At 40.7% G+C, this 24125-nt stretch overlaps 2 protein-coding genes across 6 annotated transcripts in view; both read left to right on the top strand.

The window, feature by feature from the left end:
* Nucleotides 1-2141, top strand: part of PPIL6 (peptidylprolyl isomerase like 6) — a 31259-nt gene extending 29118 nt beyond the window's left edge. For all 5 annotated transcript variants that reach the window (XM_073893758.1, XM_073893756.1, XM_073893759.1 and 2 more), the window contains one exon: nucleotides 1941-2141. In XM_073893758.1, coding sequence (XP_073749859.1) covers nucleotides 1941-2052 — 112 coding nt within the window. In that variant the 3' untranslated portion in view covers nucleotides 2053-2141. The remainder of the gene's footprint in view (nucleotides 1-1940) is intronic.
* A 7601-nt stretch (nucleotides 2142-9742) lies between these two features.
* On the top strand, nucleotides 9743-24125 carry CD164 (CD164 molecule). Its single transcript, XM_025864027.2, has 6 exons — nucleotides 9743-10039; nucleotides 12847-12927; nucleotides 14551-14622; nucleotides 15968-16003; nucleotides 19675-19731; nucleotides 21572-24125. The coding sequence occupies exons 1-6, from the start codon at nucleotides 9856-9858 to the stop codon at nucleotides 21736-21738; spliced, it is 597 nt and encodes a 198-aa protein (XP_025719812.1). The 5' UTR covers nucleotides 9743-9855; the 3' UTR covers nucleotides 21739-24125.

Raw genomic sequence — 24125 nt, 5'->3', positions numbered from 1 at the left:
TGTGACAGTTGCTAGCCACTGAGCACTCAAAATATGACTGGTACAACTGAGGAACTAAATTTACTAAGTTTTAAATTTAAATACCCACCTGTGGCCAGTGGCTACCATACTGGGTAGTGATGGTCTAGAGAAACTCTTAGGATCTTAAAACTGTTTGGATGGTTGATGCCGTTCACCAAGATAGAAAATATGAGGATATGGGAGGTAAGATTATGGATTTAGGATGGACAGGTTATGTTTCAGATTAGGATACCTACACGTGAGACAGAAGGCAACTCTGGGATACCATAAGCAGGTATTCAAGGGGGCGCAAAGGCTGGAAATGGAGATTTGGAAACACCATGGCAACTGAGCTGCAGCCAGACCAGAGTACCAACACTCCCGGGACAGCCTCTGGGCCTTTGCTCATCTTGTTCCTTTCGGCCAAAATCCCGTTCGAGGCTTAAGTCAGAAACCTCCTGATTACCAGAATCAAACTGCTTCTTTGTCCTCCTTGGCGCTCTGTAAAAACTTGCATCTTCTATTCTAACACCCGTCACAGCGGAGAGATGCACACAGTAGGTGCTCCTTCAGTATTTGTGAAACTGGTCTGGAGACCAGGCTCTACATCCTCTTTGGTCAGAGGTGAATCTGTCCATTTATCCCTTGCTCCTCATCCTCAGAATGTACCTTGTGTCGGGCACTGTGTCATGGTTTCTGACTGGGACAGCAGGGAGGCGGACAAAGAGATGACTACAGCATGCTCAGTGTCAGCACTGCTGTGTCCATATACAAGTTCATGTAATGGACATTGTACCTTCCCCTCAGCCACTGCCTCAACTCAAACACTGGCAAAGGGAACCAGTCCTACGTGTAGGGCTGTCTTTCTAGCCCATGTTACTCTCTTGCAGTTGAGAGAACCATCTTTTTTTTTTTTTTTAAAGATTTTATTTATTTGAGAGAGAATGAGAGACAGAGGGCACGAGAGGGAAGAGGGTCAGAGGGAGAAGCAGACTCCCCACTGAGCAGGGAGCCCGATGCGGGACTCGATCCCGGGACTCCAGGATCATGACCTGAGCCGAGGGCAGTCGCTTAACCAACTGAGCCACCCAGACACCCCGAGAGAACCATCTTAAGTCCAGCTCCTCTCAGGGAGTTCCAGCTCATGGCCAGTGAATATCTACAGAGATCCAAACTGGCATGGCTTTGAGCTTTTATTCACGTATTCAGCGATGTTGATTCAGTGCCTCCTATGTGCCAGGCACTGTGTTAGGCACTGGGTACTAAGTAAAAGCATGAACTATGTCCTCATTGGAGAATCAGAAATTAATCAAAGCAGCATACAAATAAACGTCAAATTATCCCCAATAACTCCTCTAAAGACAACTGGGAGCTTGACATAAGCAAGGAGTGATGAGGAGTGACGACTGAGCTGAGATCTGAAGGAAGACCAGGAGGTAGGGAGGTGAAGGGGAAGTGGGGGGCAGGAGCACAACAGACAGACGTGGCAGGAGAGCAACATGGGATACTGAGGTACTGAAGTCAGTCCAGCTGAGGCAGAGAGCCAGCGGAGCAACGCCCCAGGACAGCACCAGGGGGCAGCGGGGAGGCAGCCCATGGCAGGCCATGGTGGGAGATTTTTGGTCTTTATCATAAGGATAATGGGAAATTACTCAAGTATTTTAAGTGGGGAGGTGAGAGCAGACTTGCAATTTTTTTTTTTTTAGGTTTGCATTTTTAAGAGATCGCTCTGACAGCAGTGAGGATGACAGATTGAAAGGGTCCCAGAACAGAGGTGGACGAACCATGGCAAAGTGGACACATCTAGGGCTATTTATATTTATGACCGATAATCTGATTTATAGGAAATAGCCATAGCTAAACAGAATAAGACTGGATTTAGGAATGGAAGCTAATGTGAAAATTTCTGACTAAATTTTCCATTTTTTCCTTCTATACAGGCAATTGACTGAAGGAATCGAAGTTCTTCAAAAACTAGAATTGGTTCCAACAGAGAATGAAAGACCAAAACAACGGTGTATAATTGTTGACAGTGGAGATCTTTATGCCTGATTTTCATATCAATATTTTCTGACAACTTATTATTATGCATCTGATCAGCTGTTTCCATATTTAATTAAACAGTACTTGATAAAATTTAATTTGAAAGCTGTACAGATGCTCTAGGTTGGCCCTCCCAACACCCAATCCCTCCCCATTTTCCTTTCTTGCCTCTGCTGCAGAGACTATAAAAAGCAAAACACTTAATTTCCCAGCCTCCTTTGCAACCAGTAGTGGCCATGGGATACCATCTGGCCCGTGAGACAAGAGTAGAATGCCAGTGGGCCTGTCCCTTCCCCTCAACCAGTCTTGAATGCAGACAGGTCAGAGCCGTGAAGGAAAGGCCAAGAGATCTGGAGATGTCAGCCCCAACTCTTGAGCTGCAGAACTAATACCAGCAAGCAGCTATCTCTGGACTTTTTACTGTGAGACAAATAGGCTCCTGCTTGTTGACATTACTACTGGTTGATTATTTTGCAACCCGTAGCCAAAACCACTCAATTTAGCAGCAGTACCTACCGGCCTTCCAATCCTAAAGCATTTGGAACAGAACTGTGTTGTTTGTAAACTACATTTCTGCCCTAAGAAACATGGTAAATAACCAAATAGAAAAGAGGCAATAGAAAAATTCATCATAATATTTCACAGTTTATACACAGCATTCAGAAAAAGGCATATACCTTGGATATTGTTATCTGACATGAAGAGAAGGCTTAGCTCTGAGCTACACCAACCATAGGAAAACCAAGGGCTTGGGTTAATCATCCCAACCCAAATAAACCCTGTAGTGGTTGACTCCTGAGATGTTACTGGGGATCCTGCTTTATCAGCTGCTCCTTAATCTGAGATTCTCAAACCCATCACCTGGGGAGCTTTTAAAACACAGACTGCTGGACCCTGGCCTTGATCTACTGAGTCAGAGTTTCTAAGTGTGGGAAAGGGACTCTGTGCATTCATTTAGCTCAACCCAGAGGTTCTTGTTTAGCCAGCTGGGCACTAGTCATTTGGGAATCACTTTAAGACATAAGTAACTGGTTTCAGCCCTCTCTTTGTAGTTACTGAAGTGCATGACTCTTGTTGGTGGTGACCTTGCTCAGCTGCCTCCACCGCCACTGCCACCGCATTCACGCTCTGCTCAAGGCCATTACATTTTGAGTTTTTCTTGCCCTTTGCGGAAGGTCTGTCTTCCAAGAATGAGCTCTCTTTGAGCCAATCTTAAGGAGACAGGTCTCTAATTGACTTGAAGGTTGCCAAAAGGAGGCATATTTTTTTTTACTTTTCATTATGAAATGATTATAAATTTATAGGAAGTTGCAAAAATAGTACAGAGCAAGCAGTCCTGTGTACTGATCACCCAGGTTCTTCGATGGAGATACGTTACACAACTAGTGTACAATATATCAAGCAGGCAACTGACATCAGTACCGTGTGTTATCATTTTATCATGTGTAGATTCATGTGACTGATACCACAGTCAAGTCATGGAACGTTTCAAAAAGACCTCCCCTGGGCTACCCCTTTATGGTTACACTACTCCCCTGCTCCCCACCATCCATCCCTAACTCCTGACAACTGAAATGTGATTTTTTTTTTTTTAAAATAACAGCTTTACTGCTATGTGGTATACGGTTTTATACTAAGATTGGAGGTGGTTGGGGAGAAAGCATACTGCCTATGTCACATTCTCAGGTGACCCAGAGGCAGCAGAGTGTTAAGAATGTGTGTTCTGGAGCCAGACAGCCTGGGTTTGAAACCTAGCTCTGCCATTCCCTAGATGCATGGACTCAGGCAAGAGCTTCCCTGTGCCTCTATTTCTTCATGTCAAAGCAGAGTACCTACCATACAGAGTTGTTGTGAGGGTCCAAGGAATCAATAATTTGTAGGCAGGATCTAGAATAGGACCTTTTTATGCTGTATGTACTCATTAAATGTATGCTCAACAAATTACTGGTGTATAACCTTCAGGGGTTGGCCTAGGAAGTTGTGTTTTTTAAAAGTTCCTCAATGACTCTGATTAATAACGAGATTTGAGAAACACTAAAGAGGAGACGGTTCCTCTTCCTGTCTTCTGAAGAGGTCTGGCCAGCCTGAGAGGTTAAGCTGTTTGCATGAAGTCTCCAGATCCATTCTCTGGACCTTTGGATGGGTTCCTCTGGTCATACCGGTGACATTCCAAAGGGGAGCTAGGCCTGCCACGGGGCCTCTCACCTACTAGTGAAACATGTGATGAACGAAACTGATGCTCTGCAGAGATCCTAGTTAAAACAAATTAACAAGCATTAGTCATGTAATAACAAGCAGCAGAGCAATTCTTACTTGCTCTTACTTACTTGCATGAAGCCGTATACTAGGGAATTAAACATTTTATCTGATATTGTGAAAGAACTGAGATATTTGCATGGGTGTAAGAAACTGATTCCAGCTCTCTTTTTTTTTTCAACTTACCTGCAATGCAAAGGTAGAACTCTGCCAACCTTCTAAAGGATGGCAAGTCCCCGGTCCCTTCGTCCGCTCCCACTTCCTACTCTCTGGCTGTAGAAACTTTAATCACAGATCTGTATATGCAGTGGTTCTTATTACCACCATTTAAAGGTACACACAGTGATACATCTGTATCAGAATGTATTCTGTATCGGAATATGTATGTTTAACCATGTCATTTGAAGAAATTGATTCAAGGATTCAAAAGCTTATCCCAATTAACTCCAAATATAAGACTTTGATTTAATCAAATTGAAAGACTCTGATTTGATTAAACAGAAGGAATTCTAGACTTTTCCGTGTCTACAAATATGAAAGTAAAGGCAGTCTGATGATTTATACAAAATGTTATGTGATCTTGCCCTAACTGCTGATATGGCAAAGTCAAACTCATATCCTGTAACTTACACTAAGTCATGTTAATAAGGGGAGTGTGGTATCTGGACATTTTTCTCACTTGGGAGATTTGAGATAAACATTTAAAATTCTATCTAAAGAATTTGTTTGCCCCAACTGCAAACCATGCCCATTATTTGTTCATGAATGAACCAATCTGGCAACCTCAGGATTCCGTATTTTGAGTTTTTGCACTTTATACATATCTTAAATTAGGAGTGTCTTAGTCCCGGTTACCTAGAAATGTAGCAATCACATAACTTAGTCTTTCACCTTCCTTGTAGAAAGAAGAGTTGGAAGAAGCTGTTAGCTCTGACTCTAAAACTTTAGAGATTCTCTGAGTAAATTTATGAAATCAATAACAGTACTACTTACTTTGGGTTTCAATTTCATTAGTAAAATGGGGATACATCTTTCTCACAGTGGTCAGAGGGCTGAGATAATACGTGAAGACACTTCTGATGATGCTTGACATGTAGCAACTATCCAATAAAAATTAGCTTCCCTTCTGGAATGTTAACCCACAAAAACCAGTCAAGCTGCCACTGACTGAAAGAATATCATCATCATCACTTCAGGAAACACCAAGTCCCTCTTATGGTCAGTCTTAGCTATTGTCCTTAACATCACATTAATTTTCAATTGACTGAATTCATTCAAAAGTATATCCTCAAAATTAAAATGGATTTCCATCACACTTAATGATATGCTCTCATTTTTTAAAATTACTAGGTTGATTATATTATCCACCACCCTTCCTAAAATGGAATAACTTAAATTGGCCAACCTAGCCAGTCCGTATCTCAAATAAATTTTAAAGATCATACAAAATTTCTGTAACAAACTCGAGAGTAACATATACAACTTAAAGTACAAAGTTTGGTATTTGATTAGAGGGCTTTGAAAATGTGATAAATCATAGGTTCTTTTACTTCGGTGTGCATGAGAAATGCTTGAGCCTACCGACAAAAAACAGGTTCCTAAGCCTCACCCCAATTTCTGATTCAGTGGGTCTGGAGTGGGCCAATCTGCATTTTTAACAAGTTCCAAGTGGTGCTGATGCTGCTGGTCTGGACACCCCACATTAAGAACCACCGGCATGTATTAAAGACATAGATAGGGGGCCTGGGTGGCTCAGTTGGTTAAGCACCCAACTCATGATTTCAGCTCAGGTCACAATTTCAGGGTTGTGAGATCAAGCCCTGTGTTGGGCCCTGCGTGACAGGGGGGGGCTGTTTGGGATTCTCTCTCCCTCTCCCACTGCCCCTCCCCTTGCTTACACACGGTGTGAGCACATGTGCTCTCTCAAATAAATCTTTTTTTCTTTTAAGATTTTTTTATTTATTTGACAGAGAGACAGCGAGAGAGGGAACCCAAGCACACGGGGAGTGGGAGAGGGAGAATCAGGCTTCCCGCTGAGCAGGGAGCCCGATGCGGGGCTCAATCCCAGGACCCTGGGATCATGACCTGAGCTGAAGGCAAACGCTTAATGACTGAGCCACCCAGGTGCCCCTCAAATAAATAAAATAAAAAGACATATTCGAGACTTGTGGCATGCAGGTATGTGCAAGAAAAGGTTATAAAATGCAAGATGTGACAACAGAATAGAATAAGAAAAAATGATGAGACAAAAAACTTTGATTTCATCAAGGCAGCATAGACATGCAAACATTGACCCATCAGAAAGGACAGCAACTAGAGGCCGGCTTCAGGGTCCTGGAGCTCCTGCTGGACTAAAGGTGAGCCCTCCAACTGCAGGAGAGGCAACAAGGCAGAGGGGTCTTAGGTCAGGGGGACTGGACTCTTAGCACTCAGGACAAAATCCCCTGAATATTTTAAAAAACCAGAATGTCCACCTGGGAGTGTTCTGGCTGAAAATCAGCTCTCCAAGACAGGATGAGGAGGAACCCAATAATACCTGGGCACAGGAGGAAGTTGTAGTAATGCATGGTATAAGAAAGCTGCCTGGGGCGGGGGGTGGGGGGGGCGCGCCTGGGTGGCTGAGTCGTTAAGCGTCTGCCTTCAGCTCAGGTCATGATCCCAGGCTCCTGGGATGGAGCCTCACATCGGGCTCCCTGCTCAGTGGGAAGCCTGCTTCTCCCTCTTCCACTCCCCCCTGCTTGTGTTCCCTCTCTCGCTGTTTCTCTCTCTCTGTCAAAAAAATAAAAATCTTTAAAAAAAAAAAAAAAAGAGAAAAGAAAGCTGCCCGGGGTGTAGTTTAGCTTGTACTTGGGTTGTTCCAAAGGGATATGTTAGAAAAACAGATTCCTTCTGTTTTCTAAAGGACTAAGAGATATAACGGAAAAAATTCTAGCAGACCCGGGGTTTGAAGCAGAGTAGAAATAAAAATAAATACATCTCAGGTGCCTGCCTAGACAGAATCTACATCCAAGAGTTTTGCATTTGTACCCTGCCCTTATATTTGTAAAACAAAACAGAAACTTTACAAAATGTTTTGCTTGATGTCATCTTGTAGATGAGGCACTATTAAGAACTGCAGCAATTTAGGAGGATAATTCTCCACAGGTTATAATGTAAAGCAGTCTTCTCAAACTTTAAAACATATGTACATATGGACCTCAAAAAAAAAATGCAGATTACCATTTGGGAGGTCTGAGGTGAGGCCCGAGATTTTGCGTCTCTAACAAACTTTTGGGTGGTATGAGTGTACCAGTTCGTGAACCACACTTTGAACAGAGTAAAGCTGTGGTGTTCAACTTAAATTGCAGATTAAAAACACCAGGAGAGCTTTTAAAAATCCTCATGCCCAGGCATTTTTCCAGAGTAATTAAATTGGTACCCTGGCATCAGGATTTTTCAAAACTTCCCAGGTGATTCCTATGTTCAGCCAAGGTTGAGAACAACTGCTCTCAAGCATAATGCTCCCTTCTGAAACCCCAGAACAGTTATGGAAGAAATATCCATAGTCAAAGTAAAGAGCTTACTTATGATAGTATCTCCAGTATTTTATCATCAATCTTAATCACAGTGTTAATAGTTAAGAATGTGAATCTACAATTTCAGCTATTAATCTTCGATTTATTACAATCCTTTGTTGAAACTTAAATATTACAATGTTTAATATATGTTGTTAAAACTGTGTTATAGACGCCAGTCCTTGCTCTGGAACAGTGAAGTGACTTTGGAAGTCTTCCCTGAGCTAGCTCAACAGATGTCATGAAAATAAAATAAGCCAATGCTTTCCTAGTCTTAAGAGAGTGAAATGTCCTCTTATAAAGACTATAAAAATCTGAAGACTAGAGTTGAACACCCAGATGACAAATTGTAAAACAATGTCCTCCACAATGGGGCGGATTGATCCTAGGGTGTAAACAAGGTGATCCATGGGGGTATGGGAAGAAAACAGAACTTCTAATTATGTTTTTAACCTTCCAAAAACAAAAACAAACTTGACTAGTGCCTTTCTTTGGGCGTCAGATGGTACTGTGCATACTGTGGAAGCCATACCCTGAGAAGAGGAGAGGGTTCAATGAAAGCGGATAATGGGATCTCATTTAAATACTTGGCTGCACTTTCAATTCTTCTGGCCATAGGTTGGATCAAACATCGCGTCTCACGTTTACATCAAGCGAATCGCCAGCTGGTGTAATCAATAGAACAAATGCTCATAGTCAGGAGGGTACAAAAGAGGCCGACTGATTAGATTCTAGAAAGTTTTAAAGCCCTCAAATTGAAACGAAAAAAGGTTAAAACGTTTATAGAGTCAACTTTTTTGGCGTTTTCATAGCAAAGCGGATCTCATAAAAGCAATTAATGCTCGTGTTTTATTTTATTAGGGTAAATGTGCATAATTAAACTTCCGCGATAAATACAAATAACTGAAAAAAACCGGCATTAAAAACAGCTTTTTAATCCAATTTCTACTCGTCAAAAAAAGCACGATGAGTATTGTGAGACTGGACATCAGATGGCGCTCACCTTTCCGAAAACCCTAAGCAGTGGCAGAACATTAACGGGCATTTCAAAATTCAGTCCTGATGTCAAGCATCGTGTTTCGGTCAAGTCACTCTTCCTGAGTCTCGGTTTCCTCACCTGTGAAGTGGGGGTGGGAGCGGACCAGACGCATTTCCAACCCAGCTCGTCTTTGATTCTCTGTAGTGGTGGCGTTGACTGCTGCTATCGCTGATTGAAATAGCAAGAAATTCGGAAAAGACAGGTTGGGAAAGTGGGACGGAGGTAGACGGAGTACAGCTCTGGCTGCAAAGCGGGAGGCCGCTTTCGGTGTTTTGGCCGCTCACACTAGGTGGGTGGCGGAGCAGAAACTCAACCACGTGGCTTCTTCGTTTCCCTGGGGGAACCCAAAGCAGGGTTACTTCCAGAAAAATTCAAGGGAGAGAAGCGCGGGTCCTACTAACGACCTCTGCAAGCACCTTCGGAACGCGGGAGCACACCACAAACTTAATTCACGGGCTAGTTCCAAACGCACCCCACCATGACCAACACCCGTCGGACTCGGGCCCGGGAAGCGAAACCCCAAAAGTCACGTGGGACCGCGGATTTACGGCCTCCCTTGGGTGTACGCCGAGCGCCACCTCATGTAGGTTATTCCATCCAAGCCAGGGTGGGATCTTTCCCTGTCGCAGGAACTAGAACAGCCCAGCTGTATCTTGGGTGGTAATCTGAGGGAAAAGGAAATATGTTACTGCGTCTGGCGAGCTTCTTCGCTACATTTCAGTCGCTGTGAGGGACAGCCACCCTCGCTTTCCTCTCGATGTCCCTGTTCCCCCTCCCGTAGGAGTGCAGTTGGTATCGTCCGCGGCCCGCCCCCGCACGCCGTGGCCGGGAGGGGGCCCTCACGTGACCCCGGCGCGCTCTCGCAGGGGGCCAGACTCTCCGAGGCGGTGCCGCAGGAGACAGAGGGACTGCTGGAGCGGAGTGCGCCGTAGCTTTCGCCCGAACGCCAGCGCGGAGGACGTGATGTTGGGGCTCTCTCGCCAGCTGCCTTGGGCCGCCGCCTGCCTGGCCACGCTCTGTGTGCTGACCGCGGCTCAGAGCCCCTCCCCGGCCCCGAACGTGACTGTGATCACGACTTTAGCGACCACCACCAAGACAGTTCCGACGACGGTGACGACTCTTGCGCCGGTCACCATTCCAGCACAAGGTGGGCGCCGGCCCAACGGGCTTCCTGTACTCGCCCGCCCGCCGTGCCGAGCCGCCCGCTCTGTTCGCTCTGCGCGCGGGGCCGGGGCCGTGCTCCAGCAACATGGCGGCCCGTCCGAGTCCCGCCGGGGCCGGGATCGGAGTGACGGGGGTGGGGGAGCGACCCGGGGAGCAGGGGCGGCCGAGCCTCGGTGGCCGTTGGGTTCTTGGCCACCCCGAAGTGTCCGACGCCGAGGTGCTTTTAAAAAAGTGCCTCGTAATCCCCAGTCTCACTTCAGTTGGGGAAGAGGGGACGTGGCTTCCTCCCGCGGTGGTGGCAGTGGGGTTGATCGTGGGCGAGGCGACTCGCCTCCAAAGTTGGCGATCAGGTCGAACTCCCTCTCTTTGGTGTTAGTCATTTGCCCACCCAGGTCCTGTCTCCGAAAGAGGGCTTCTCAGGGACTTGGCAAAAGAGGGAAAGAAAGTGAAGACGTTAATGCTCGCCTTGGGTGTCTCAGACTTGGGTCTGAGAAAATAAGTTGCCTGCAATCTAACTATTTTGATTTTGGGAATAGGTGTGGGGTATATTTGAGGTTTGGGCATTTGGTTAATTAAAACTTTAAACTTTGTGCCAAGGAAGAAAAGTACCCCATTCGTGTACGCGATGCTTCATATATTCTTTTTGGTATTTTAGGCTAAATTGGAAGATAGGTGGTGAAATCTAGGAGGAAGATGGAGATAAAGTAACTCTGCTGGGAGTGTAGGTTTAGTTGATTGTGAAGGTGGGATTGGAACCCAGGTCTGTCGATTTTTTAAAACCCGATCAGGAACACACCCTTTGTTAAGCTCTGCAGTCGTTTTGGGTATTGGTTGAGTCGTACACTGAATCTTAAAGCAGAAATTGGCGATGCCGTGACAGCACAAGAGAGAGGGGAAGATAAATTTGAGGTGAAAAAGAACCCTAGGTATTTAAAATCTGAAATCTAGTGTGATTGGCTATTACCAATAGTTAATATCGAGTAAGGAGCAACTGGCATCTTGACCGAAGAATTGCGAAAGTGTCAGAATTTTTACCTTGCCCCCCACCCCGGCTGATCATACTGTTTTGAGTGTCTTCCTTTGGTTTTTGTGTTTTGTAGAAGTTTAATAAAATGTATAATTAATATTCAGAAAGATGTAGTAGTGAAATACAAAAGTTGTTAAATGAGGAAAGTACATTGCAGTACAGTACTGGACATTCTAACTGCACTGTTTTTAAGATGATAGAGCACAATATGTTTTGTCTTCTGCTTATTTGGCAGTTTCTTCCCAGAATTGTAGTTTTGGAGTGTGTGTTTTTCCAAAGTGAAGCTTGGCATACCCAAGTTAATTGCCTTTTTGTAATTGAAAGTCATACAAAGGAGATGATTTGTTTTCTGTAAGTAGCAGTTGTATAAAGCTGCAGCCTAAAATGAAAGGTAACAAGTTTAGTTCATTGTAAATAACATTGATTGTGCTATTCAGACATTAGTCGTTAGGCACAAAAGATTTTTAGACAACTAGCATTTTATATCAGTACACAAACCTCTGCAGAACTTATTTTTTATTTTGTGAACCCCTTACTCAAGGGTATTTTATATGTCCCAGTCCCTGATAAATTCTGGTGATAAAATAATGAAATGCATGCCCTCTGTGCAGAACGGGTTTTTTTGTTGTTTTTGGCATAAGGAAAGCAAATGTGAATGTTTTTTGGAGACATCTAGCTTCCAGGAAAATGGATAGAGCCCTAGTCTAGACTTTTGTAGCCATTTGGCCTAAATTATTGACAAAGACCCTGCTAATTTGTTAAATTGTATGTGCATGAAGGTAGCCCCTTCCAGATCTTACTGTCTTTTATCCTCCAGTCACAGGCACAGAGGACCCTGGACAGAGTGGATCATTAATGAATTACAAATCTCGGGTTTTCAGAATGGGCATCATCCGAATTTGGGTTCAACCTGTAACAAATCTTAATTACTATTAAAAATTTCAGTGTCTTAGCTGATGTTTGGGGGCAGTGATTTCCCTTTGTGTAGTGTTGGCCTTATAACACAGCCTTTTTTCCAATATTTTTATTTTTTAAGGATGCTTTAAAATGGCTCAAGAAACCCTGAGTGTCTGTGAAATAGTTGTCCTGTAGAAAAGGGTTGTTTAGATAGGTACTGAGCATTCCCAATAGTTTGTGCGGTTTTTTCCTTCCCTTTCTCTTTTTATTTCAGCTTCAGCAGTCATTTATAATGTTTGGAATTTCTTATTAAGCCAATTTGTGAAGTGTTTTTGTGTTTGTGGTTAAAAACACAACATGAGATCTACCATCCTAACAAATTTTTAAGTGTACTGTACATTATTAATTGAAAACACAGTGTTATGCAGAAGATCTCCAGAACTTTTCATCCTACTTGAAACTATACCCTGCTTGAGGAGCAAATCTCCCATTTCCCCACCCTCTAAGCAGCTATCATTCTACCTTCTGCTTCTGAATTTGACAATTTTAGATACTTAATATAGGTGGAATCATGCAGTATTTGTCCTTCTTTGAATGTCTGACTTGGCATAATGTCCTTAAGGCTCATCCATGTTGTAGTGTACAGCAGGATTTCCTTTTCTTATGGTTGAATACTATTCTATTGCAAAATGTAGAACACATTTTTTAAATCATTCATCTGTTGATGGACTATAACATTTTACCATTTTTCTGAATCAGTAAGTCTGGTACTGTACTTAATAGTCACTTTTGTTTAAAAAAGGTTAAGTTGTACAAACTCAAAGTGAGGTATCAATTGATTGGTTTTATATGCCCCTCCCCACCAGAAATCTGTGAAAACCGCAGCAGCTGTGTTTCCTGTTTCAATGTTAGCCTTGATACTCCTTGCTTTTGGATAGAATGTAAAGGTAAGAACCTTTGGGATTGCTTTAATTTTGAGAATGGAAACTGTTTTGTTATAACATTTTAAGATATTCTACAGGGTATTCCTGAACACTTAAAAATTATGTAGAAAATTAGGTATATTATGTACTATTTATTTTGAAAAACAAATACTTTTTTAAAGATTTTATTTTTTTATTAGAGAATGAAAGAGAGCACGAGAGGGAAGAGGGTCAGAGGGAGAAGCAGACTCCCTGCTGAGCAGGGAGCCCAATGTGGGACTCGGTCCCAGGACTCCAGGATCATGACCTGAGCCGAAGGCAGTCGCTTAACCAACTGAGCCACCCAGGCGCCCAACAAATACTTTAAAGTTCCTATTGCTTAACACTCCCCCTAAAATCTCTGGTCTCTCATTCTGTCCCCACCCCTTTAATTTCTTAGACTTGATAATTAAGGTTCAGTAGCTTTTAAAGGAAGAGAGATTTTAAAGCTTTGGAAGATTAAATGGACAAGTACACAAATCAGCTGTGAAAGAAAGTTGTGAAATTTTCCCCTGAAAACAGTTTCCCGGAAAAAGGAGGCGTTTATCTTCTGCATGTGTCCTGCTAGATGAACTATAGAGACCTTATAAAACTTAGTTGGATACTTAGATGTGGGAGAAGAATGAGATGGAAAGAGAGTTGGTGTTTTTGTTCAATCTTAAAATTAACCTTTAATTTGAGGGATAAAGAGCTAGTTGGAGATACTTTGAAATGCTAGTAAGGTTTTTGTTAGAACCGTGGGATTACAGCATATTCTGTTTTCTTAATGTAAGCTAGTTACTTTTTTTTTCTTATCAGTAAAACAGTTTATCTGGGGGGTGTGTGTATGTATGTGTATGTATATATAGACACACACACACACACACACACACACACGTAAAAAGCCAAAGCTTTATGTTAAGCTTTTTTATTCGTTAAAAAAATCTGAGTTCTGGGCATTATATCACTTCATAACAAAGCTTAAAAACTTCTTTTAAAATTAAGGTATTAGCTTAATTTGGGATTAAAATTTTTATTGTGTAAGAGTCACCTTTTTTTATGTCATAAAATGGAATTTAAGAGTGTATCCTTCCCCCCCCTTGTGTATGGCAGAGTTGGCATGTTTTGGGACTTGAATTCCCTACTGTAGGATATGTTGGGGAAGGGTCTCCTTTACTCTTGCTACAAGTTTGACCATCAGGAGAGCAGTTTTAGAAAAGTATAGAAAGCAGAGATCTGAAACAGAGGTCCGACCACTACTAATGGGGTACCTCCTGTGGTTACTAAGCCTTTATTAGATCCTGACTGCTCCCTATGATTCAGCTGTCTTGTGGATTCTAGCAGCCTTTGCTATATAGTAGTCCTGCCACAATTCTCTGATCTAAGTGTTCCTGATTTATCTGTTCAATGTATTCATGTGGAGTTTAGAAGAATATTTGGAGGGATCCTGTGTAATATTTCTTATTCAATGAGGGAAAGAGAATAACAGAGTATTTTCTTGGTCTGTGGACTTCTAAAGTGTTTGTGCCTGAGTTTGATTTTTGGAAGCAATTCTGGAGCTTAGTAACAAAGTCAAAAGATAATATAAACAAATGATTGGTGCTCTGTGTCTTTTCCCCCCCATAACAGAGAAAAGCTACTGTTCACATAATACAACAGTTAGTGATTGCCAGGTGGTGAATGGCACACAGTTCTGTTCTGGTAAGTATTCACATTGGCTGCTGGGGAAAGTGGCCAAGAGGTGAGGAAGATCTTTGCCTCAGGAAGTCTTCTTTTAATATTTGGTTTGCCATTTCCATAATTCTCATCTTGTTAGAAATTTGGATATAAACGCGTATTCGTACTGATCTAGAAGGACAGTGTTTTGAAGCTTAGTTTAGTGATTTGGGTATACTGTGGAATGCTATAGGTATAGATGACTCCTCCTTTACTTTTTTTTAACTCTTCTGGAAACTTACTGTAGTTCAGATCCTCTCTTTATTTGCATTTTACTGGACTGGACAATCTTGTTCTGGCCCTTCTCCTGATTATGGTGCTGGTGATTGTCACAGTCTCTAGCATAGTTTGTGTTTGGGTTGAATCTTTTCTGTATTCATCTGTTTTCTCATTTTTGTACTTTAATTTGAAGAAATTGGTAACTCTTTAACCTTAACTCTTTGCTCAGGAAATAGTTAAAATTCCTAGATGAAACAGCTGGTTTTTCTAACAAGATTACAAATGGACAGGGAAGTCAAACTTCCAATTTGATGCATAGATAATAAATAGAGCAAAAGAATTTTCTGGAGTGTGTCAGTAACCTTGAAAGACTACCTGTAACAATTTACTTTTAGTAAATTAGTCCAAACTTGAACTTCATGACTGAGAATTTCATTACTGTGACGTCAGTCATCCTCTTTGTAGAGTTCATATAATTTGGTTTAGGTGGTAAAAGAACATTTTTAGTATCTATTTTAATGTGTGTGTCAGAAAAGAATAATTATATCAAACCTGTGGTTTCAAGAAAATAATTGCTTAGAAATAAGGTTAAGTAAAACCTTTTAAAAGATACTAATTTAGAGAAAAATTGAGTAATTCTACTTAATTTGATGATGTATCAGAATTAGTTTGTACTGTGTAGCACTCTACATCCAATAAGGACCCAGGCTGTTTACTGTCATTGCTCAAAAATATCTTTGACCTTATTCTCCGAGGTGAGTGCTCATGTTCCAGCCATCAAATTGGTTTTCCTGCCAACAGGAAGAGGAAAGAGGCCTGTATCTACCTACAGATGCTTTCTAGAAGTTATACTGGGCTACCTACATGCAGGGGAGGCTAAGAAATGTTTGTCTTTCCCCAGGGGAGGGAAATTCAACTATAGATCAGTGCTTCTATTTCTGAAGAAGGGGAGAGCAATATTGGTTAGAGCAACTGTCCGTCTCCTCCACAAGGTGGTACTTAAATGTAAACATCGGAAAAGGGGTATTCAAATGACTGCAATTTGAAAAATAGTGTAATAGATTGTGATATTTTAGATTGCTTTGACTTAATGTTTGTTTGTTTTAAATAGCACCCGAGCCCACTCTGATGCCAACGAATTCTACAGGTAATACAAGATAATTGACTCTTCCCCCCTTTCACGATTTGTAAGGTCTCTTGATGGACTTTTTAGTAATTAAATACCTAAAAGTTAATATAATTTAAAAACTTAGTAGATGTATTTGGTCTTGGACCATAGTGATCACATTAGTATGAACTGCTCGTGCCACTGGCACAGAACTCTAGCAATTCACATTTATTGAATAGGGGAGGATTTGCCATATCTTTGGACATTGAGTCCACAAACTGCTTTTTGTGGATTTTTTTGAAGATCTTGGGAAATACAGAAGCCTAAAGGAAATTAAACTTTCCTATATATGTTCCCATCATCCAGAGGTACCCCAGAGTGTCTTCAGTAATAAGGTTCTCCCAGTCTTCTCTGTGTGTATCTCTCAAGAGATGTACTTATTATGAACTTGGATAATATACCCATGCACATTTGGATTGTTTTTTCTCTTACATTGTTGTATACACTTCACTGTCCTACACTTGGTTAGATAGTTAGGTTGTCTTTCATTCTCCATGTAGCAGATGTCCTACAGGGAAATATTTGCTCTTATCCTTGATAGGTTTGATTCAAACAGCATTCTTAGGTCAGAGGATAGGATTATTTTAAGACTGAATATTGATTGCTTTCCAGAAAGATACGCTTTTCATTTCCAAGAACAACTGGAAAGTTTTCACTACCCCTTCAACAGGATTAGATAATTTCTCCTTTCAAAAATCTTTACCAAAGTGATAACGAGGAATAAATCATTAAAAAACAACTACTCCAGGACAGGTAGTAGGTAGGCTGGATGATAGGGATTGGAAACAGAAGACGGCATTTCGTCTATCATAGGAACTGTGAAAAGGGTAAGTAAGCGCAGACATTTGTAGGAAGGTGTGTATATGGAGTAATATGGCAAATATGGTGACAGCTTCCTGGAGATGCTGACTGAATCTTGAAATGACCCTGGTAAAACCTGAGGACAGCTTCCCCAGTGGAGCAAGGCGGTCAGTATATGTGAAGGAGATGTGAAAGAGTATAGTGAGGTCAGGGAATTTCATTTGGAAGTGCACGGTGAGGAATGGTTGAGCTGGACAGTCAGCAGGTCAAGAGCCAGATTGGGAGGACAGATTGGAACAGGAGACAAGAGTGAACACAGGCAGATTAGAATAGATAACCTGTGCTGGGATCTGGAGAACTAATAGGGGAAGAGTTGCAGGTGTATGCAAATAGACTTGGGAAGTAGGAGGGATAGGACTTGGAGGTGATGGCAGACTCTTAGCTGAGAGTGCGGTGAGCTGATCAGTGTTAAGGCAGGACTGTCCACTGGCGCAGCTTGTAGAGAGACCAAACTCCAGGCGACGGTAATGTCTAAGGGTTGAGAAGACCAGAGAGGAAGCTGAGTAGGGAGGGGCAGACAGGTGTGTCCAGGAAACTGTGTGTGTGTGTGTGTGTGTTTTAGGTATAGTTTTTCAGAAGAAAAAGTGGTCAGATGATGTAGCAAGGACCAGAACTCATTTTGAAAGACTTGGGCAGTGGTGAGCTAGCTCATAGCAGGTTTTGGTAGCCAGCCAGTGATACTGTGTTGGTAGCTTGAATTACGGTGGAAATATTCGTGCCATAGAAATCTGCAAATGCTTCAGAACTTTTGGAGAGTACACAGGGGTAGCACGCATTAGAAGTCACTGACTAGGAGGATGTTAAAGACTGATGAAAGCAGAGAAGTTGAGAGAAAATTAATTTCCAGAAGGTGGGACGTGAACCGAAAGGCGGAAAGGGGGGAAACAGTTTCTTCAAAACCACTGTGGGTTCATTTTTAATTTCTTCTCCATGAACCTTGATGTAGTTTTCATGCTTGATCCACACTGGGTTCTCCAGTGAAGTACCATGGAGTCTCTTGTTTTCTCTCTCTGGTTCTGTAAGTGAAAGGAAACCAGGGCTTGCTTATAGAAAATGCATCTGTTGAGTGGCAATTAGTGGTTGAAAAACAAACCTTTATATGGTCTCTTTCCATGGCTACTGCTAAAAGAGAGCAAGTGAGAAATTAAGGGATTATTAAAGAAAGGATGCAAAGAGAATCTGATTTATGTAGAAAGGTGCTTATTGGGGTTAATTAAAATAGTCTTCTGTTAGTACTGATAAATAGTATAAATAAAAATACTGGTAAATAACCTCTTACAATAGAATGACTAGATTATGTCAGAAATATAGTGGGAAATATTCATAATATATTAAGTGGGAGACAAACCACTAAGTTCTACTTTTTAAATTTTTCTGTTACATAAATGCCTAGAGAAATGGCCGGCAGGAAGTAACATGTTACTTTGAGTGATGGGATTACTAAATTTACTGTATTTTTAAAATTGTCCATCACCAATAGCAGCTTTTGTAACTGCTGAATTATTATTTTTTTATGAAAGGAACATACTGTAGGTCAATAGAAATATATTCCGTAAATATTGTGTAATCTTGAAAATTTTGCCAAAGTAATACTTCGGTCAAAAGTAAAAGTGTGTAAATGTTTTGCCTATTTACAAAAAATAGAATTAGTGTGTGCGGTGTTCATAGGGTTGGTAGTAAGAATCAAAAGGCAAATTTGCAAACTTGTTTCCCTACCATTGTCAGACAAAATTTAAAAAGTATTTTAAGATTGAAAAGAATATATGCTTGTTTAGTTTGTAAAGTGTTATTTTTTGCAGCAACTTTTTAAGGGATTAAAAATCTGAAAATAATCAGACCCTTTAATCTAGGAATTATGTTTAAGAATCAACCCTATGAGAGATGAGATCAGCTATTTCCCTGCCAGGTGTTTATAGTATGGAGAAATGAGAGATGACCTAATTGTCCATCCAAGAGCAGGGTAGGGAAAATGTGTGCGGCAGTGCTCATAGTGAGAGAAAAGGATACAAATATGTAACCCGTCAGTATTCTTAACATGTCATTGACTAGAATCTGTTAGTAGTTATCAGTACTAACAGAAGTCTGTTACTACAGTGCTTTGGTTCCTGAAATGTGTTTACATTCAAATTAATTCTTCTCACAGGAGTTCATTTTCTTTACAGGCATCATCAGATAATTTAAATTGGGGGATCTGTGGCCCCAAGGGACCTGTTCTTAAAATTTTATTGGAATGGAACGATGCCTATTCATTTGCACGTTGTCTTTGGCTGCTTTTGCACTACGCACTGCACAAAGCCTAAAATATTTACTCTCTGCCCCTTTAAGAAAGTCCGCCAGCCCCTTCAAGTGAAGAATATAAGCCAACCTTGATACTTGCTTGAGAGATCCTGAGCCACACTTGTTTCTTACCATGACTTTTTAAGTTAATAGTTTTTGTCATAGAAGCATAAAAAAACCTATAGTTCCCTCACCTAAACACTGATTCTTGCCCTCCTGTGTGTCTTTTTGCAAAACTTTATCTAGATGTATACGTAGATTTCCTACTTAGATATATAGATTGATGTTAACATAGATAGAACTTCATAATTGCTTTGTGTTTTCAAAAGTGTAATTTAAAGGCTAGTAGTCTGGCTATGTAGGTGTGTTAGTGAACCACTACCTGAAATCTGGCCTTTATTTAAAAAATGGAAAGCATGTTGAAGTTGGCAGCATTATTTTAAAAAGACAAATGGCTAGGTACTAGGAGGTTTGGAAATGTAAGTTTGTAGTAAGTTTTGTTTCTATCACAGCCAGAACCACCACCCTGCCTGCCTCTACGACAGCCACCACCACGGCTACTACATCAGGTAATGGGGGTCACACTAACGGTGGGGTAGGACGGGCTGCAGCCCTGCCTTATACTGTTTTTGCCACCATTTTCCAGTTGCTTTCATGAATGGCTGTGAACCAAACATTTGGAGGACCAAGATTGTAGGCTTTTAATGCAGTAATGGTAGGTTGGCTGCGAGTCCTCAGTTTTTAATGTGTAGCCACGTTTGGCATGACACATGAGAGTTAAGAGAGAGTGTTTTTCTAAAATCCTTTTACTACGACTTGTAGGTGAGATCTCATTTCTTATAAATTAAATACTGATGACTGTTAGGGATTAGTTGTATGCTGTGCTAGATCGTGGCAATTGCAGTGAAGATAGTAGAGCCGTCCTTTTTGCTGAGAAAGGCCTAAAAAGCCAAGATCACTGCAGATGTGCACCTCAGCCATATTCCTCACTGTTTCTTTACATTCCTTTATAACTCTTAAAAGTGCATGTGAAAAGTAACTTTACTAATTAATGAGTTGATGTATTATAAACTAAATCATATTTAGGTGATGCCATAGGACGTTGCAGATAACACAGGTTACGAATCCTCTCTATCCCTATTTAAAATACTGGTGTTTGTTTTTGTTTTTAAAGATTTTATTTATTTATTTGACAGAGAGAGACACAGCGAGAGAGGGAACACAAGCAGGGGGAGTGGCAGAGGGAGAAGCAGGCTTCCCGCAGAGCAGGGAGCCCGATGCAGGACTCAATCCCAGGACCCTGGGATCATGACCTGAGCCGAAGGCAGACGCTTAATGACTGAGCCACCCAGGCGCCCCTTGTTTTTGTTTTTGTAAATTCTTTTGGCTTATTCTTGTGCTACCTCTCTTAGATTCAGGGAAACCATTTTGTCTTCGCAAGAATTACAGAACGGTTGTAATTAATTTTAAAGCTTGGGGTGCCTGGGTGGCTCAAGTCAGTTAAGCATCTGCCTTTGGCTTAGATCCTGGGATTGAGCCCCACATCGGTCTCCTTGCTCAGCGGGGAACCTGCTTCTGCCTCTGCCCACCTGCCACTCCCCCTGCTTGTGCTCTCTCTCTTGATTGCTGTCTCTCTCTGACAAATAAATAAATAGATAATCTTAAAAAATTTAAAGCTGTCCAGCTTACTAAACAGCCACCAGAACCAGTGTTTATTTGAAACTCCACAAAAAAATTTATTTTAAATCTGAAATTGCTTTTTATTAAAATGGTGCTCAACTTGAAACCTTCTACTCCCTAAAAAGAAATTTATGTTCTGTTTCCTCTTAAAGCATTTTATTCCCTGAAAAGGGAATTCAAACTTTTGTGCTTTTATTCCATATGGTTTGGTAGTGCTCATAATACAAAATTTTAGAGTAAGATTTACAATACCTTTAATAACAAGTTCTTTTGTTTGTTGAAATTATAAATTGCAGATACTTAAGATAATTTTTGTACTTTGAAAAATTGCAACTGAATTTTTGCTTACCTTGTATATTTAGTAAAATTCAAAAGTTATATGAATTCCCAACACAGATATTAATATTTACTGTAACAACAACATGTTATCTGAAGAAATTGCAAATTTTTAAAGTGCTTGACACGTTCTCAGGGCATAATTTATGTACCAGGAGAATCTTTTTCTGTCATTTCCATATTTGAATTTCTATGGCAGCTTTGACCACTTGTTATCACTGGATGGAGTAAATGGGATCAATTCTAGTTGTAAAGACTTGACTCAAGAGCAAATACTTTATAGAATTTAACTCATGGCAAAGTCAAAGTAGAAGCTCAGGTGGGTCTTGAAATTATGGGGAGAGGATCATGGGACTTCCTGAGTCTTGTTATTTTTTCCTTCTTCTTTACCAGGTACAACTAATACCACTTTAACTCCAACTTCGCACCCCGGCCGGAAGTCTACCTTCGATGCAGCCAGTTTCATTGGGGGGATTGTCCTCGTCTTGGGTGTGCAGGCTGTAATCTTCTTTCTCTATAAATTCTGCAAATCGAAAGAACGAAACTACCACACTCTGTAAACAGACCCATTAAATTAACAAGGACTGGTGTGCAACTCACTGAAACCAAAATATTCTCTTTCAAGATGTCCCACAGGGAAGACGCTATTCCGGGATCTTTACATGTTCAAAGGATGCATATAGGATACTTGGGAGCATCGTCCTCGAAGAAAAGTCACTTAGGTCATTTTGCTCAACAGGAATATTTCAAATACTCTGCATGAATCCTTGTGGCTGTCTTCTTTTATTTTAAATGGCTGCTGCTGTGGGATTATGTTATCTCTTCTTGACGTACCAAATGTAATTCTGTAAGTGAGGGGAAGCATCGTCCTGCACAGACAACCTCATGACTCTTTTGGCAGTTTAAATTTAGTCATTTTAAAGCCTGAAAGCTGCATTATTGTCATCCTATCTCAGGATGTAGTTTAGTGACCAGAATTGAGAAGAATGTGCCAAATGAGCATCAATCGGGTGGACTTTGGCTGTCCTTTCAAAAGTGGAATAAATCTATAAATTTAGTATCCTTAGAGTAACATTTTGTGCTTGATGACAGTTATTTTTTCTACATTAGAAATAAGATGCCACACAGGGAATTACATTCCAGATTTAAAGAAACAAATAGGATACAAACCGTTAACAAATAGCAGGTTATCGCTCATATCTGTAAAGCACCTTAAATCACTGAGAAAATAAAGAACAGTGCCTTAAAAGACAGACTGAAAGGTAGACTGTAACTTCAGATGTTTGTGATTTGTTCTTTCCACATTAGGGAAGGTAAAAGTTGGTCTGATGATGTAACTTGAGCTGTAGCAAACCTGCTTTTAGTAGATACCATACTGTTAGCATTTAATTGAAAACTTACTATTTTATTTCAGACCTGAGCAAGTTAAGCTAAAGGATGTTCTACAAAGTTGAAAGCCTTCGTATATTGTACTTCCCAACATTTTTCTTAGGCTGTTAAAAAGTATAAAGTTGATGTACTTACATTTTCCTTTGTGCTTCACGAAGTATCCTGACACTGTTATACCTTGAAAGGATTTTCACCAAGTTTCCTTGAAAACTTTTTCAATGAGGCAAGAAGGAAATCAGTTGTTTTAGGGTCATTTACTAACTCTTGAATGAGACAAACATTTTAAGTTTTGAGACCAGAAATGTGACCAGTGTAATTTCAGAAAATCTAAGGATTTTCACTTGATTGGATTAATGTAGATTTTTGATGATGATTGCGCGGATAGACAGGTGGTGCTCTCTCTCCCCTTTCTCCTCTCTCCCATCCTTTCTTCTGAGTTTCAATTCCTGTAGTGTAATAAGCATGCAGACTACAGTTTTTTGTTTTAGTTTTCTTAGGAAGCACTAGTTTTTTTAGTTTTAGAGGGATACTTCTCCCCTGCCTTTGACATATTGGATTAGTTCAGAGGTTTTCATTAGTTTTAAAAGAAGCTTTTGCTTTTGTAGGTCATTAAAGTTTTTTTTTAGTTTCTTTAGCCTATAGAGGCTGAGTTTAGCACTTGGTTTTCAAATATTTTGTAGTAGGAACTGATGAGTTGCTTTGGTCCATTTCATAAGCCAAAATTCCTTGCATTTAGATATGATTATATTCAAGGTTCTTAAAATGAAGATTTTACTGTTTCTTTGTTACTGCCAGTACAGCTAAAGTTTGTTTTACTTGCACATTTGTACGTACACTTAATGTTTTCAAGTGCCTTAATTGTTTAAAATCTCTGGCTTCAAAGGTTTTTGGGAATAGGTAGGATTTACCTCACATTTTTGTGTTTTCATTAGTAATATTCTGATATCAGTTCTAGGAACCTCACAGAAATTTTTATTATGGTGCCATGGCTGTTTTTAGTGAGTGCTGTAAGATCCAAGAATCATTTGAAAATATACAGAATATCCATTTCTCCCAAAGTGGCAAAATTTAGCTACAGTGGTATATAATTATTATTTGCCTAGATGCGAATACCTTGTCACACATAAATGTCAATACATACAGCAATTTTTGTGAAAATGTAGCTGATGAAGCTTCTCCTCTTCTCCTCTTCTGTAATTCTGAATACTGCTCTGACAACAAAACCGTAATATGAAACCAGTTAGATTTTGCAAGAAGAGCTCTTAACAACAGAACTCATGGCCTTCCACCCCTCCCCCTTCCTTTAGTATCTTGAGCCATTTGGGTTGGTTTGTTTTTTTTTAATCCAGAAGGTATATAGAAACCTTTTCAGATTTTTCTCTTGATTTGTTCATGTGGATGTAGTTCTATCAAAACACCTGATTTTACCTTACAGATATTTGTTGCACAGGCAGACGCTGCTGTATTTAGAAATTCCTATTTCGGTTCATTAAAAACTGCAAAACCAATCTGTATCATGTACCAAACTGATTTAAAATAAATCTACATGTTTATTGAA

Source organism: Callorhinus ursinus, unplaced genomic scaffold (assembly GCF_003265705.2).
Source record: "Callorhinus ursinus isolate GAN/ISIS: 27379988/994484 unplaced genomic scaffold, GSC_fseal_2.0 scaffold6, whole genome shotgun sequence".
NCBI lineage: Eukaryota > Metazoa > Chordata > Mammalia > Carnivora > Otariidae > Callorhinus > Callorhinus ursinus.
Note: the sequence above shows the minus strand (reverse complement) of the source record. Positions and strands in the feature narration are given on the sequence as shown.

Bases quoted from the DNA above. Each gene is read 5' to 3' on its own strand.
- CD164 (XM_025864027.2), top strand. From the start codon at position 9,856: ATGTTGGGGCTCTCTCGCCAGCTGCCTTGGGCCGCCGCCTGCCTGGCC. The intron at 14,623-15,967 runs GTAAGTATTCAC...TGTTTTAAATAG, and splicing joins TGGCACACAGTTCTGTTCTG to CACCCGAGCCCACTCTGATG. The intron at 19,732-21,571 runs GTAATGGGGGTC...CTTCTTTACCAG, and splicing joins CACCACGGCTACTACATCAG to GTACAACTAATACCACTTTA.